This window comes from Semicossyphus pulcher, unplaced genomic scaffold, assembly GCF_022749685.1.
Source record: "Semicossyphus pulcher isolate SPU_LCO1_2020_fin unplaced genomic scaffold, fSemPul1.0.p SCAF_25, whole genome shotgun sequence".
NCBI lineage: Eukaryota > Metazoa > Chordata > Actinopteri > Labriformes > Labridae > Semicossyphus > Semicossyphus pulcher.
In genome coordinates this window covers 6,595,101-6,609,515 of record NW_027211699.1, presented here as the reverse complement: position 1 = coordinate 6,609,515, position 14,415 = coordinate 6,595,101, and the positions used below count along the sequence as shown (strand labels likewise).

The window sequence follows — 14,415 nt, the reverse complement described above, 5'->3', positions numbered from 1 at the left end:
GTTTAAAAAAACAATGCAATAAGTGCATTATAATAACTTTTATCTAAATTCAAAGCACGCGTTCTTTTATTATCATTACATTTCCCCATCATGTCATTTATAATATTAATAAATTATGTCAAATTAGATAAACGAAAACAGAAATTCCACCCTAAAACAAAATTTATATTTTGCCATTTTATTTGACCAACTCTGTTACTATCTATGACGCTGAGGTAATGTCTTCTTGGGGGAATTCACGTTTTACAAAAACATTCTGTAAAAACACTTTGGAGGCTATCTTATTCTAGATACAATATAGTTGAATATTTTTTGTAATTGTATTTTTGAAAGCATCAATAGAGTTCTGAAAATACCTACATGTTAGGAAATATAACTGTCTTTTGTAACTTTACTGGTAAATTATTAAAGGTTATAGTTAATATATTTTATTTCTAGAGAAATTTAAGAAAAAATATTAATGCTCAATTGAAATATCAAAAAACGTGCAAGAAACAAATACATTGTTACGCAAAAAAATAGCTAGTATTAATAAATAAAATAGCTCAGTATTAATAAAATACAATATACAGTATTAATAAATAAAAACAAAAAAATGTGTTTTAGGTTGGAATTCCTCCAGATGGGCGGTGGATCGGTCACCTGACAAGACTACAACCAGCTGGGTAAATATGGCGTCCGTCTCTGGATGTGAAGATTACATGTCGCGCTTCTGTCTGTAAACGGTGTTTCTGTCTCACCATCGTGTCGCGCCGGAGCTCAGGACACCGTAACGTGATGGATAAAGACAGGAAGAGGAGGAGGAGGAGGGTAACGCTTCACTGATGCAGCTATAAAAAAAAATCTCCCTCTGCACAGCATGAATGGTGTGATGCCTGCCCGGACCCTGTGGTTGGCGCAGGATAATTGCTTTTGTTAACGGACACAGTGATTTTTATGTCTGGTGAGGTGGCCACTGTTATTTTATCCGGCAAATATCAAAGTCCTTGTTCTGTTGTTTCTCCTGCAGGGCCAGATCTGCAGTGGGACCCCTTTTTGAATCATATATTCAGTTAGATTTTTTTATGTGGACCATCTCCATCTGAAGCATCTTTTAACCTGACTAACAAATGCTCGGCAGAATGAAAAGTCTGACTGTACTTCATGTGGCTGCCCTCCACTGCTGTGCAATGACAGCTGCTTTATGACTGTTCACTGTGCTGCACTGTGTGTTGTGTTTCTCATGCCTTGCTGTAAAACAACACTATGATAGGCTCACCTGACCTGGTGGCTTTCACTAAAGAGGATGAGTATGGAAATACAAATCCAGACCCCTGGGCTGTCCCCGAGGAGTTTTCTGTTCCTCTTCATCCGCTGGCTGATTTCAACCCGTGGGCCAAAACCTCCTACGCCAAGTTCACCAAAGACTTCATCCTCATCTCTGAGTTCTCTGAGCAGGTGGGCCCTCAGCCTCTCCTCACCATCCCTGACGACCCCAAAGTCTGCGGCACCTTTGATCTCAACTACTTCTCCCTGCGCATCATGTCAGTGGACTACCAGGCCTCCTTTGTGGGGCATCCCCCCGGCAGTGGCTACCCAAGGCTCAGCTTTGTGGAGGACTCGAGGGTGGTGCTGGGCGACTCGAAGGAGGGCGCGTTCGCCTACGTCCATCACCTCACACTTTACGACCTGGAGGCGAGGGGCTTTGTGCGGCCGTTCTGTATGGCGTACGTGTCGGCAGATGAGAGGAAAATCATGCTGCAGTTTCAAGAGCTGTCCCTCCGCTTCTCGCAGGCTTCAGAGTGTCTGAAGGCGGGGAACAGGAGAGCATTCGCCAAGGAACTCCAGAGGAAGCTGCGAGACCTGGAGTAAGACCTCACAACCTTTTTGCTTACCTACGTAGGGGTTAGAAGTGTTTATCAAATCTAGATGAGTCATGTCACATCTTTTGTTGAGTCATTTATGTGAACAGTGAAGAGAATGATCTGGAAAAATGGTAACAGCCTGCTGAATTAATCAATAAGCAGTCCTGGGGCTAAAATGAGCTGTTACACCTCACTTCCCCTAAGACATTGCCATCCTTAGTGCTGCTAGCATGGTTAGCAAACAACAACAGATACTGAACCCTAAACTTCCTGTATTTTTAAACTGGGGGCCTATTTTTATATTTTTAGGTGTGTAAATGATGAAAGCCAGCAGTTGAACCACGACTGTAATGGCTACAATGTAATCCTTTGGGGCAATTACAGACGAGCAAGTTACGTCCACTAAAAGTGCTTTCCTTTGCCAACAACAGGCTCAGATTATTATTTAGGTTTTGACCTAGTATTGTTAGTGGCTGAACACTCATGAATCATTGAACTCTGAACCTTGCCTTTTTCTCCACAGGTACACTCACTCCGTGTTGCAAAGGGAGGAGGGTCTGCAGAGAGAGGCGGGGCCTCAGAGCATGTACTCCGCTCACGCTGTGGAGAAGGCCAACGAGCTAGCAAATGTGGAAAAGAGCATCTATGAACACAGAGACCTGCTGAGACAGATCAGCTCCTACCATCACCGTCCACGCCGAGACCCTCAGGCTGTCACATGCCAGAAGTGTATGAATGAATGCTTAAGTGAGTGTGAGGAGCTGTTGGACAAATATGCTAAGATTGCCAACCCTTTCAGTTACGCTGACAAAGGGGAGAAGGGGGAGGAAGGGCAGGCTCAGGTTGATGGTTTAGGAGGTGAAGAATTGGATGGGGAGGAGGATGAGGGCGTGAAACGCAGGCCGTCCTACACGCCACAGCTGATCAAAGCTAAGTCTGCAAAGTGTTTCGACAAGCGCCTGAAGACGCTGCAGGAGCTGTGTGACGATACTTTCTACCAGACCACCGTGGGGCTCCTGAAGGAGACGGAGAGGAGTTTCCGGGGGGATTTGTGTTACCTGCACACACGCCGCCTGGACAGGGTGCTACGCAGGAAACAGCAAGTTAGCAACTTCCTGTTTGAGGAGGACCTGGGTGGAGATAATGAGAATGAATGGGAAACTCTAAGACCATTCTGTGCTGTGAACCATGTTGTAGATAACTGTACAATCTTAAACCCGCCTCCCATTCTGCTAGTACCAGAACTTCTGGATCTAGACTCACTGGAGCCTCCAGATCTTCTGGACCCAGCCTCAGAGACGAGCCATCCTCAAGAGCTCGGGGTTGTGGAGAGCCATCTGGAGTCGTCCCCCTCGGACCAGACTCTGGGTACCCAGGAGAGCTCAGAGGAGAACAAAGGAAGCTTCAGCAGCGATAAGAGTGTGACGGGTAAAGCAGACAGGAAGCAGAATCTGGCTTGTTTGACTCCAGAAGCTCCTGATCCTGATTCCGACCTGACCCCTGACCCCGACCCTGACCATAACATTGACCTGGAGAGGGAGAGCAGCAGTGAAGAGATTGAGACCACTGCTGGGGAGGATGATTGTGACAGCGGGGGAGACCAGACCCCTGTGTCTCTGCTGGAAGTCGTGTCTGAGCTGGTGGACAGCAAAGAGGACGAGCGTGAGGGAGGAACTGATGGGACCTGTCAGATTGAGTCTGATTTGTTGGTTCCAATAGACACAGTGTGCTGTATGTCCCAAGAGGGCTTCCTTTATGAGGCCACGCCCCCAGAGGCGATGCTCCGTGTTGACCAAAGCTCCAACCCGCTGTCCTGTGAATCGCTGGTGGTCAACCAGGAACCCCAGGCCCTTCTTCCACTCCAGGACGACTATGCGGTTGGTTCTCCGTGCTCAGAAAGCCCGGTAACTGGACTGGAGCTGCCTGTAGGGGCTCATGGAGACACAGTTTCCTGTACCTCAATAGAGGAAGGGTCGGACTGTACCATGAGTGCCTCTACGGGGTCCGAGCGGGCTGCCTCACCTCTCGGCTACGGGAGGGTGGTGACGCTGCGTCAGAGGAAGAAGGCCGGACAGGGAGCCTTGAGGTTTGTGCGACAGTACCCCTTTGCCATGCAGGCTCTGTGGTGTCTGCTGAGCGGCAGAACCCTGGTGGTGCTCGGGGCGGATGAAGGGAGAGTTCGCCGACTGGTTGCTGCTCTGGCCCTCTTTGTGCCCGGTCCTGGGAAGTGTGGCGAGAGGGTTCAAGCGTGGCTGTCCTGCCCCTTCGCCCTGACCGACCTGCAGAGGTGGAAACTCATCGGACTGCAAAGGTATTTCAAATTTAACCACTCTTATGACGACAGATGTTAGTCACAGAGATTTACAGAACCACAGAGACTCTCCATCAGTGTGGAGGTTTAAAATGAGGGTATATTCCACTCTGTAGTTTTCTCTGTGTTACTCATCTGGTCTGACTCACTTCTCGATGACTCACTACTATTCAGCTGTTGAACCTGTACGCACATTTGTCCTTGAACTTCAATTCATTTCTACTCATCTGCCGTCTTTATCCCCACAGAGTGGGCTGTAGATTCATCCAGGTGTCACAATATTTCACTTTTTTAAAATGTTCTGTATGTTGTTAAAAGCTAAAGGGAGGCCAGCCGCCACCGTTTGACTCTCACATTTTATACTCTCACTTAGTTTAATACATTGAGATATGAAATGTGAAGAGAACTCTGCAGCTGAAATATCAGACGGGTGATTTTCTTCATCTTTACACTGTTACCTTGTACCATGTAGAGCACGTGTGCAAACATATCTTTAAAATGAACATACTTATTAGTATAAAGCCCAGCATTTCAGTTGAAGATGTTTACAGGATTCTTGCCACATAATAATTGTCCGGTCTCTAGACTTCGGTACTTCAAAGAATGCCAGAAAAAGACATTAAGTCGCATTTCGCCGTCTGCACGCCAGCTTGTTTTTTTGTTCTTCTGACCCACAATCCTTTGGGCAGCGGGCCAGACTGCGGTTTGACTGGGAGAGAGCTCAGACAGATTTTTTTCTAACTTTATTTGAAAAAATTCAATTCTTAAATCCATTGAGAATAAAAGTTACGTGTAAAATGTGAATAGAGTAACTGTGTTACAATAACCAATGGGGTGTGTATGCCACAGATAATATGAACAAAGAAAAAAAGAGGGAGTCTGCAGTGCTCGGAGGTTCAAACAAAGTGGGATGAAGGGGCTCGGGGAAGAAACAAAGGCGCCCTTCTTGGAAAACAGGCCTTTATGTAATTTTCTATTTCATTATGAAAATGCTGAAAACGTCGACTAATAGCTTTTTTTTCTAAACATATGTTTTTTACATACAAACATTTAACAAACTCTCCCCTATTAGAACATATGGCAGTATACAAAAACCCCAATAATAATAGCCTACTACTAACAACAACAAAAACATGCATACCTAACAATTAAAACATTAAAGAATAACGTCTCACGCTAAAATGAGTTCATACAGTAATCCTTTGCTTAGCCTCACACTTCTAATGCTTCTTCAATGTCACCATTATTGACAAAGTCCTAAAATGTCTTCCACTAACAGCTTTAAAAAACAAGTTAAGTAATGACGCCGTGATCGCGGCGAGAACAACCTTGTTCCCTGAACAGGCTGTTCTTTTTCAGAAGAGTGCCTCGACTTCTCCCCTCTTTTTAACATAAACACAGCTCGAAGTTTAAAACAAAAACAACATATAGAGCAAGAAAAGAATAAGAATAAAAAATGTAAAAAATCTTATTTTCCTTTGGTTTTCAGACTGCAACACTTAATTAGCTAAAGGGTCAAAGTTTCAAATCAAAGGATTTGTGCAATTTTATGACAAAGTAGTCCCGGTATGTCCCATGCTTACCACCTGCAAAGTACACACTTTGAAAGAGCAGCTTGGCAGGGTGGGTCTCACATGTGCAGATCTGTTAACTCACATAATTAGTTACTGCCCCCTAGTGGCAACATTCTTGACCATAATAAATCATTGATATCTGTCTCTCTGTCCCCCCACAGAGTAGCGTCGCCTGTGGGTTCCAGCATGCTGTATTCGCTGTCTCGCTACAGCCGCTACATCTCCATCCTGGACGCCGACCAGAAGACCTTGCGCTGTCCGCCGTATTGTGGCCAACTCCTTGCCAACATAGCCACCCACCGCACCTTCATCCGCCGCGGCTCCACCTACTTCCTTCACTTACAGAGCACCCTCTGTCGCCTGGCAGCCAAGGCCTTCCTGTTTACCTTCACCCACCACCTCCACCTGCCCGTCAGCTCCACGGAGGGGCCCGAAGTGGTGGAGGGCCGTCGCCGCTGCTTCCTGCAGGAGCAACTGGGGCTGGGCGAGGAGGACAGCCTGATACTGCTCTACCTCAGCCAGCTCATCGCGCAGCAGTACCTACAACCCGCCACCGGGGGCAGCGCAGCAGCAACGTGTTTTAGTTTTAACTACTCCACCAGCGTTTTATACAAAATCTAATATTATACACACGTTCAGGCAGAAATCATGTTTGATTTTAAATGGATGAGAATTCATCTTAACAAGGTCTAACCTTATTTTAGTTTCAGGACAAAATCCGAACTGGTTTTTGTTATATCTGCGTATCTCTCTCTGCCTTGCTGTCTTTTCCTCTGTTCTCGCTTTTTCCTCCTTGTGCAGGAAAAAGGAGACAGAGCGAGTTGTGAATGTCACTGAGTGGTTCACTAGCGTGCATTTGTTGTCGCTCGCAAACACACACGTAACAGAACAGACCGCGGTCGGTTCTACTTCATTGTCCTTTGATTCATTTGTCTGTTTTTCACTTCCATGGAAAAAAGATGTTACTTGCACTGACCTGTCCTCACCACACACAAACATTTCATCTAACTCAATCCAACATGGCCGCCTGTGTGTCTCAAGTGCTGTGTGACCTCGACCCCGAGTATAGGGTTAAATCACTTAGCAGTTTGTCGGCTATGACATCGTCTCCGCTGTATGTAAACATGTTTTTCTGAATCGCTGGCACACACTCGCATATGCTGACATTTTCCGCCTGTGAGGAACAGACGCGTCTCTGAATCTATCTGTGAAACCTCGTTAGCACCGTGCAGGCTCGTTACAGCTGGTTTTGTGACATGCCTCTCTTCCACATAACTTGGCCAAAACATTTCCTGTTTTATGATTCTGTTTGACTTGCTTACACTTTGATTTTCCTCTCTTTGAATTTTATCACACATTCCTGCAGTAACACATTTGTTTCCAAGTAGAGACACAAGATGGGAGCGAAAAAGGAAACATTCCCAGAGGCTGCTTTCAGGTTGTGATGCATGAGGATGTGTATTTGCTGTGTGAATTAGGCCCGGTGTTATTGCATGTCCAGAGGAATAATGTCACCCGCCCACATACGTACGGCCAGCAGCAGCCAAATCCTGTCACATATTACCTGCTGGGAGCGTCTGAAAGGATAAAACTCGCAGGATACAGGCGCATTTTGAAGCTATTTAACCTTAATGTATTGAATATCACTGTTGTCTTACAGTTGCGTGAGAGTGTCGTGGTGTTAGCATGAGACTGTCTTGTGCCGGGGTGAATCACCGTATTGAATATCTTTCTGTTTCGTTTTATTTGGACTGATTTGGAGCGGAGGCTGTTTGAGACGTCGCTGAGACGCTGATGTTGTGTTTGTGTAGATTTTATTACTGGAGAATAATAATGTACTTCCTGTGCCATCGAAGCTAAACGCTAAACTTGACTCTTGATTTTGAAAAGTTGCCTATAATTTATTTATTTCTCAACGATCCTTTACGAATGTGTACGATGAACAAAAATCAGCTCTTCTCTATTTATTGCTTTGGTACATAATCGGGATTTTGATCATTATTAAGAGACCAACCAGATTTTCCCTTTTGAAGGACGAAGAATTTCACACATCAGGATGTTTTTTGTATTCGTCATGGCGAGATGGAGCTCTTTTGATTTCAGATCCGACTGTTCCTGATGCTGTGATGGAGCTTTAATTCTGTATCTAGGTTGGTAACTGTACTTGTGACTGCATGGTCAGACTTTTATTGTGAAAGGTAAAAAAAAATGTGGGATAACGGCTGCTGTCCTTCCTGTTACTAATAAGTTTTAATTTTAAAGCTTTTAACAGCAAGCTCACATTTTAATTCCAATTTATGTTTCATTTAAATTTTGTGCTTTTAACACTGACTGATTTTTTTTTTGCCACGTGTGCTTTCTTGTTGTTTTTTACTGGCTCGTTTTTCTGCTCGGATGTTACATTTTTTTTGTTTTTTTTATTTTTCCCCCCTAATGCAAAAAGATGAATGTAATCTGAAAAAGCCATACCACAGTGTGCTTAACATGTCGTCACACGGTGTCCTTATGTTGCCATATCATGTCTACCTTTTGTACGTCACCGTGAGGGGCGTCCTGCTCATCCTGCCCTGTAAGACGGCCTCGTCGCCAGTGATTTTAATAAAGCACGTTGTGAATGTCATGATGCTTTTTTTGTAACGTTGATAATATTCAGTGCTGGATGAAGTTGAGATTCAGTCAGTTAATTAATTAAAACCGTTGTCATTTTCTGCCTGGGTTAGAGAATTTAGGTGATTAATGTTTGATCTTACTTTGAGTTACTAGAACAAACAGTCCAATGCGACCTGCAGATTAGCATTAAACATGAAGAAATCCATCAGGCTCGTGTCTGTGTGACTTGCTTTCGCGATGACGGATGTGTGAGCATTTGAGGTGTCATGAATAATAAATGCTGTCTTGTGAAAACCTCTAATTGCCCTGCTGGAGCAGGAAGGTGGTCAGGAAGTCTGAGAGAGGAAGTGGCAGTAGATGAGTGATCGAGAACAACAGTACTATTGTCTGTACAGTAAGATTGTTCCGCAGGGACGGAGTTAGTTAGAAACAAGCTGTACTTTTCACTTCGGCCCTGAATGATTAAATCTGAAAGACTACGTTTATGGGAGATGTGCAAGTTCCTCTTTGTGATCTTACAGGGCTACACGTAAGCAGGGCTCACACACAAGCAGCTCAATATTTTAACTGTTGTGCAGTTACAAGGATTTGATTTAGTGAGATGTAAACATCCTATGCAATTTTTGTGCCTCAGATGACAATTTTCCCCCCTGGGGATCAATAATACCGAACCAGGAAGTAAACAGGAAGTAGTCTATAGTCTAAACAAGTAGTAGTTTATACCATATAATTTAAACTACTGAGTGAGAATCTGCTCTCTATACAACTAATAGTCAAAACATGAAAGCAAGGTCAACAAAAGCAACTATTTCTACTGTAGCTAAACAATGTTGTATATGAAAATGAGTTTGGGAATACTGACCTTTTTGTGTCTAAACTTTTCTGTTTTATAGTCATGACGAATGAAAAATATTTTAGTCCTAACAAACCTCCATTTTGTCCTTTTTAAGAAACTGACCGTGTGCAAAGGTCACCAACATCAAAATGGAAACACAGACACAATTTACATGCTAGGAGGAAGTACTCCCTTGGGTTTTCAACTGTCCAGTGATTGGCGCAAGAATCCATATCCACAGACTATAATGGGTTCTTTTTTTTATTCAGAAGATAAAAGTGTTAAATGCAGATAAAACCACAAAATCCGAAAATATGAAAAGTAAGAGAGAAAATAAATCTGAACTGTTTTATTTAAAATAAGACAAGAACAATAATGAAGAAGTTTTAAGGTTCAAAGAATGACATTCCAAACATAAATCACTTCCTCCCAGCCCTTTCTAAATGAAATGAAATGAAACATTAGATTTTAAAATGAACTTCACAGTGGGCGCGACTCGCTTGGATGACAGTCCTGATCCAGAAAATGCTAATTTCACCGTCCTACCTCGAGCTTTTGGATTTGAGGGCACATTATGTACATACAAAAACATGGAAAACAAATGTAAGTCATAAAAAATGGCCCCTCTCTTGTATTCTCCTTTGCTCCCCTGTGTTATAAGGAGGAGAGTATAAACCTCCGCCCCCCCCTCCCTCCATGAAGGCAGTTAAAGATGAACGATGTCAGCGTTTCGTTTCTGATGAAATTGAAATAAGACAATGTTGCTTTGGGGTTTTGAGAAAGCACAGATGGAGGCTGGGAGATACCCAACAGAAAGTAGACCAGATGTCCAAAAACGGCTCCTAGCCAGAACATCCTCTGCATCCACAGTGGGTGCATTCAATGATCCTTCCCTGCAATGAGGAAAAACAAAGCAGGGTTAACACTAGGAGGACACACAGGGAACAGACAGGCCTATTGAATGTGCCATAAAGTCACAATTGAGGAAGATTTAATTTTCTTTATGAAATATCCTGTTTCTAAAACGGCGTTAGCAAGAATCACTGTAAGTGTTTCAAACTTACAACTTCCAGCTTGCTCTTGGGGACTCTGCAGATGCAGTTGGTGCCAAAGTTGGTGTCTCGTGTTTGGATGCAACGCAGGCAGCACAGGTTCTCGTAGCCCTGCTTCTTCCACTTGGCAATCAGATTCTTGTCTGCATAGCCTTCCTTTATACAGTACTCATACAGCTCTGTGAGGAGACACACACATTAAAGAATGTGTGTTTCATTTGGCTAATTCCCAAATATATCATGCTGGGAAGGATTATATAAAACGCTGAAGTTGACAGTTGAGGAAGAAAGGAGGGAAATGGGATACATTAGATGTAAAGTACCTCTGCTGATGGCTTTCCTCTTGTAGAAGAGGTCGAAGATGTATCGACTCCGCTGATGATGCAGTCTGAAAATTGGCCATAGAGACTCCACCTTTCGCTTTCCCTCGTGAGGCTCTGTTTCAGCTGGGACAAGGAGGAAAAACAGGAAAGCTTTGGTAAGTAGAAATAAAAATCAGTGATGCATCTGCTTGAATGTTTCAAACGCCCCTCTGGGTTAAATGTGGATAGTGGCATGGTGGGGATGTCACATTTGATGTTAGGAGATAAGGCCTTGATTTCAGTTGACCTTCCAAAATATTAAAAAGGTGCTGGATGAAGTTGGGATCAGGATTCTGTGCAGGTCAGTCGATATTTTAACATTAAACTGTGAGAACCATTCATCTATTAACAGGGAACACATGAACACTGCATCAGTAGACTTTTGTTCAATACGAGATACCTACACTCGTGTTAATTAACGAGTGCAACATTTTCTAAAATCTCAAAACAGCCTGAACTGCATCATTCAAGGATTAATAAAACAAAACTGAATGAGAATATCTGTCAACAGTTAAAGACATTGAACGGTGAATGCAGAAATTATTCCCCCTCCACAAAGAGCACGTAGTGCTTGTGGCCCGACGGCCAAGCGTTGTGAGTAGCATCAGGATATTCATATTCTAACGTTACCGGCTTACCTTCTCTCATTTTCTGATCCAACTCGTCCAAAGTGGGCTCAATGAGCTCCCAGCCGTCTGGAGGCGGTTTCCGACTCCTCTTAACTTTGGGCATTTTGCTCTGGTATGTACAAAATAGAACAAAAGCTTACGGTGTTTTCGTTTAGATCCGTTGAACCCGTCTTAGGCGCGATAATATGACGTCACTCGGGGGTCCATTTCATTTTGTCGTCCCGCGAATGATGTCACCACCCAAAATAAACATACTCCATCAAATTGGTGTTTGATAACTTTTAAAATAAATTCTTGCATTAACACTCCACATATGTTTATGTCAACATTTATTTAGGACAATAAAGAGATGTCTGGTTAGATTAAATCAAAATAGAGGTCTTTCTGTCGATCCTGTCGTATTGCATCACTTTAGCACACTAGGATATTGACTTAAGAAAAATAACACGATTTAGTCAATTTTATTTTATGTCTCATAACATTTGGTTGAGAAAATTGGCGTTTTATGGAAGTGTATGTAGTATCTGGTTTAAAGTGGCAATCGTGTTTACTAAAAACATAGAAAACTCTTGTTTTGTTAATTTGTAAACAGGCAACTTCTTGAACTACTGTTAGTATTGTGTTACTCACACCGAAAGTGAGTTTAGCCAGCTGTCAGTTCGTGCGGCTGCTTTAACTCATATGTTTTATGTCAGTATTTATTGGTCAACCAGTTTATAATAAAGGCTTCGTTTGTCAAAATGCCCAGAGGAGGTAAGAATGACCACAAAAACGGCTACATTATGCTGAAGCCGTTTTTTGTACATCTGATAGCCTGCTGTTAGCCATCAAACAACAGCCAGCAAACCAGTCAACACGCCTCTCTAGAGCGAGGATAGTTTCACAAACTTACATATCTATATTTAAACATTCAACAAGCACTGACAGCATGTTTATGAACCACCTTGCCTATTCTGACACCTGTCTGTTTGCTGTTCTTCACCCCAGCTGTTCAACGTGTACACAAATATGTGTGTGATGTCATTTTTCACTATGTTCATCACTGCAGGTAGGAAAGGTGGCCACAAGGGTCGCGTGCGGACGTACACCAGCCCCGAGGAGATAGACGCTCAGATGAAGGAAGAGAAGGAAAGGAAAAAGGTTTGTTTATATAATTTTTAACTTAATTTTATTTATTTATCTGAAGAGTGTTCAGACTCCACTAACAAAAAAGGGGGGCGTTGAAGTGAAATCAGCTGCTGGGATGTTTGGATGGAGTAAAAACCCGGGTTTTTTTTGTAACTGCAAGTGGTTGACCGGATACCTTGGTTTTATAATGGTCTGCCTGTTCTCCATGCATGTGTTATAGCATGAGCAGGAGCAGGAGGAGGCAGGAGCAGCTCCGAATGACCTGGCGGAGGAGAAGCTACCAGGATCGGGATCAGAAGACAGCGATGATGAAAATTCTCTGGTACAGCCACAGAGTTTCTTTCTCTATCTTAATCTGCAACCGCACACATTGATATATATTATAAAGTATTTATTATGTCATGTTTATTTGTGGAGATGCTATATACAAAGCTGTTGTGATGTGTTTGCAGAGGAGGAGAGCGGGCGTGGAAGGCTTGATAGAAATCGAGAACCCCAACAGAGTGGCTCAGAAGTCCAAGAAGGTGACGCAGATCGAGGTGGATGAGCCCAGGCAGTTATCGAGGAGAGAGAGGTGTGTGTTTTGTGTCATAACACATCAATAACATCAATAACTGCTAAATAGGACGTATAGTATTTATTAATAACATTTTGAGTGGTGTAGAGCAGTATGAAGCACTGATACACAGTTTTACTGTGTTGTGTTTTATGTTACATAAATGTTAAATGGTTTGTGTGTTTTATTATATTGCAGCATATTTTTGCACTGTATGAGAAATTACCCAAAAATACAATGCCAATACTTTACTTTGAAAATTGTTTAATGCTGCTTCATGCAAAAAATCATGGCTCTCAATGTACACTGTTGATAGTGTTTTTCCCTTGTGTCACTCTCCCCACCTTAACAAACAACCACACTGACACAGAGAGGAGATTGAGAAGCAGAAAGCGAAAGAGCGCTACATGAAGATGCACCTGGCAGGGAAGACGGACCAGGCCAAAGCTGACCTCGCTCGCCTCGCCATCATCAAGAAACAGAGAGAAGATGCGGCAAAAAAGAAAGAGGAAGAGAAAAAAGGTAAGAAGAAGTTGTATTAGGGCCCGATCAGACAGAACATGTTTTAGCAGCTGGGGGCTTTTTTGTCATTGTTTTCAATGAGAGGGACGCTTTTTGCACGCTGCTTTTGCGTTGCAGAGCACCTCACGTTTTTGAGGAAACTTCAACTCAAAGCATAAAAGCTCCTGACGTCATTGCTGTTTTTTCTGATTGTCCAAATCGGATGAGAGGAGAGGCGGGCCCTCTGTCAGTTTACAATATAACCGTTAGGTTAATGACAGGTAATGAGTCGTTGGTGGCCTTAACAGTAGAAAAAAAAAGGTGCAGCGAGCTGCTCTTTTTTTAACCGTAGGCTTCAACAGTGTGCGGTGTGCCTCCTGTTTTACAGCCTGCAAAACGCGCTCTGTCTGATCGGGCCCTTAGGGAATTGATTATTTTCAGCCTTGTAGGTTTTTCCTATTTACTTACTGGTTTTGTTTTGTTAATTCAGCATTAGTTTTGCAATTGAACTGAAACCCCTCCCTCAGCAGGAAGAAGGGAAAACCTGTTGGATCATGACACTTTGGAATTTGTCCAGACAATCTTTATATGTTGAAACTAAGATATGCAAGAACTGGTTTGGATTTGTGTTAGGTTCACTGATAATCTAACCTGGTGATTTAATCAAAGCAGGGTTAGGGTAAATACTAAACCATAAAATACGAGCTAAAAATATACATCTTTAGCTCGTATTTTTCTTTGTATTTATGGTTTATAAATATTTGTTCTATGCAGTGACTTCAATCACAGCAGCTTTGTACTTTCAGTTTTTATACCATGTTTCAAACTGATTGTGTCTTTTATTCCCTGCTTCCAGCAAAAGACGCAGCGGCAGCAGCGGCCAGAGGAATAAACCCCTTCGCAATGAAATGATGCAGAGTATTTATCAGACGCACTCCCACGGGTTCATTGACTATTTTTAAAGAGGGAGCTATAATGTTGTCATTAATGTAACATATTTGAAGAATGGTAGA

At 42.9% G+C, this 14,415-nt stretch overlaps 3 protein-coding genes across 3 annotated transcripts; 2 read left to right on the top strand and 1 right to left on the bottom strand.

The window, feature by feature from the left end:
- The first annotated feature begins 1,216 nt into the window (after window positions 1-1,216).
- smcr8a (Smith-Magenis syndrome chromosome region, candidate 8a) lies at window positions 1,217-8,140 on the top strand. Its single transcript, XM_069676006.1, has 3 exons — window positions 1,217-1,847; window positions 2,368-4,155; window positions 5,891-8,140. Exons 1-3 carry the CDS (start codon window positions 1,246-1,248, stop codon window positions 6,348-6,350), a joined length of 2,850 nt encoding a protein of 949 aa, XP_069532107.1. The 5' UTR covers window positions 1,217-1,245; the 3' UTR covers window positions 6,351-8,140.
- Window positions 8,141-9,421: 1,281 nt separating this feature from the next.
- Window positions 9,422-11,387, bottom strand: bud31 (BUD31 homolog). Its single transcript, XM_069676181.1, has 4 exons — window positions 11,227-11,387; window positions 10,550-10,672; window positions 10,239-10,405; window positions 9,422-10,067 (listed from the first exon to the last, which is right to left on the bottom strand). Exons 1-4 carry the CDS (start codon window positions 11,318-11,320, stop codon window positions 10,017-10,019), a joined length of 435 nt encoding a protein of 144 aa, XP_069532282.1. The 5' UTR covers window positions 11,321-11,387; the 3' UTR covers window positions 9,422-10,016.
- Window positions 11,388-11,852: 465 nt separating this feature from the next.
- pdap1b (pdgfa associated protein 1b) lies at window positions 11,853-14,351 on the top strand. The gene is made up of 6 exons (XM_069676151.1): window positions 11,853-11,970; window positions 12,266-12,357; window positions 12,566-12,667; window positions 12,798-12,919; window positions 13,272-13,423; window positions 14,259-14,351. Exons 1-6 carry the CDS (start codon window positions 11,958-11,960, stop codon window positions 14,312-14,314), a joined length of 537 nt encoding a protein of 178 aa, XP_069532252.1. The 5' UTR covers window positions 11,853-11,957; the 3' UTR covers window positions 14,315-14,351.
- Window positions 14,352-14,415: the final 64 nt, after the last annotated feature.

What these genes read in the sequence shown, in the direction of transcription:
- bud31 (XM_069676181.1), bottom strand. Translation starts at nt 11,320, where the DNA reads ATGCCCAAAGTTAAGAGGAGTCGGAAACCGCCTCCAGACGGCTGGGAG. An exon ending in GAGGAAAGCCATCAGCAGAG is followed by an intron (nt 10,406 to 10,549) that starts GTACTTTACATC and finishes GTCTCCTCACAG; the next exon opens with AGCTGTATGAGTACTGTATA. An exon ending in CCAAGAGCAAGCTGGAAGTT is followed by an intron (nt 10,068 to 10,238) that starts GTAAGTTTGAAA and finishes TCCTCATTGCAG; the next exon opens with GGAAGGATCATTGAATGCAC.
- smcr8a (XM_069676006.1), top strand. Translation starts at nt 1,246, where the DNA reads ATGATAGGCTCACCTGACCTGGTGGCTTTCACTAAAGAGGATGAGTAT. An exon ending in AGGAAGCTGCGAGACCTGGA is followed by an intron (nt 1,848 to 2,367) that starts GTAAGACCTCAC and finishes TTTTCTCCACAG; the next exon opens with GTACACTCACTCCGTGTTGC. An exon ending in AAACTCATCGGACTGCAAAG is followed by an intron (nt 4,156 to 5,890) that starts GTATTTCAAATT and finishes GTCCCCCCACAG; the next exon opens with AGTAGCGTCGCCTGTGGGTT.
- pdap1b (XM_069676151.1), top strand. An exon ending in CAGTTATCGAGGAGAGAGAG is followed by an intron (nt 12,920 to 13,271) that starts GTGTGTGTTTTG and finishes ACACTGACACAG; the next exon opens with AGAGGAGATTGAGAAGCAGA. An exon ending in GAAAGAGGAAGAGAAAAAAG is followed by an intron (nt 13,424 to 14,258) that starts GTAAGAAGAAGT and finishes CCCTGCTTCCAG; the next exon opens with CAAAAGACGCAGCGGCAGCA.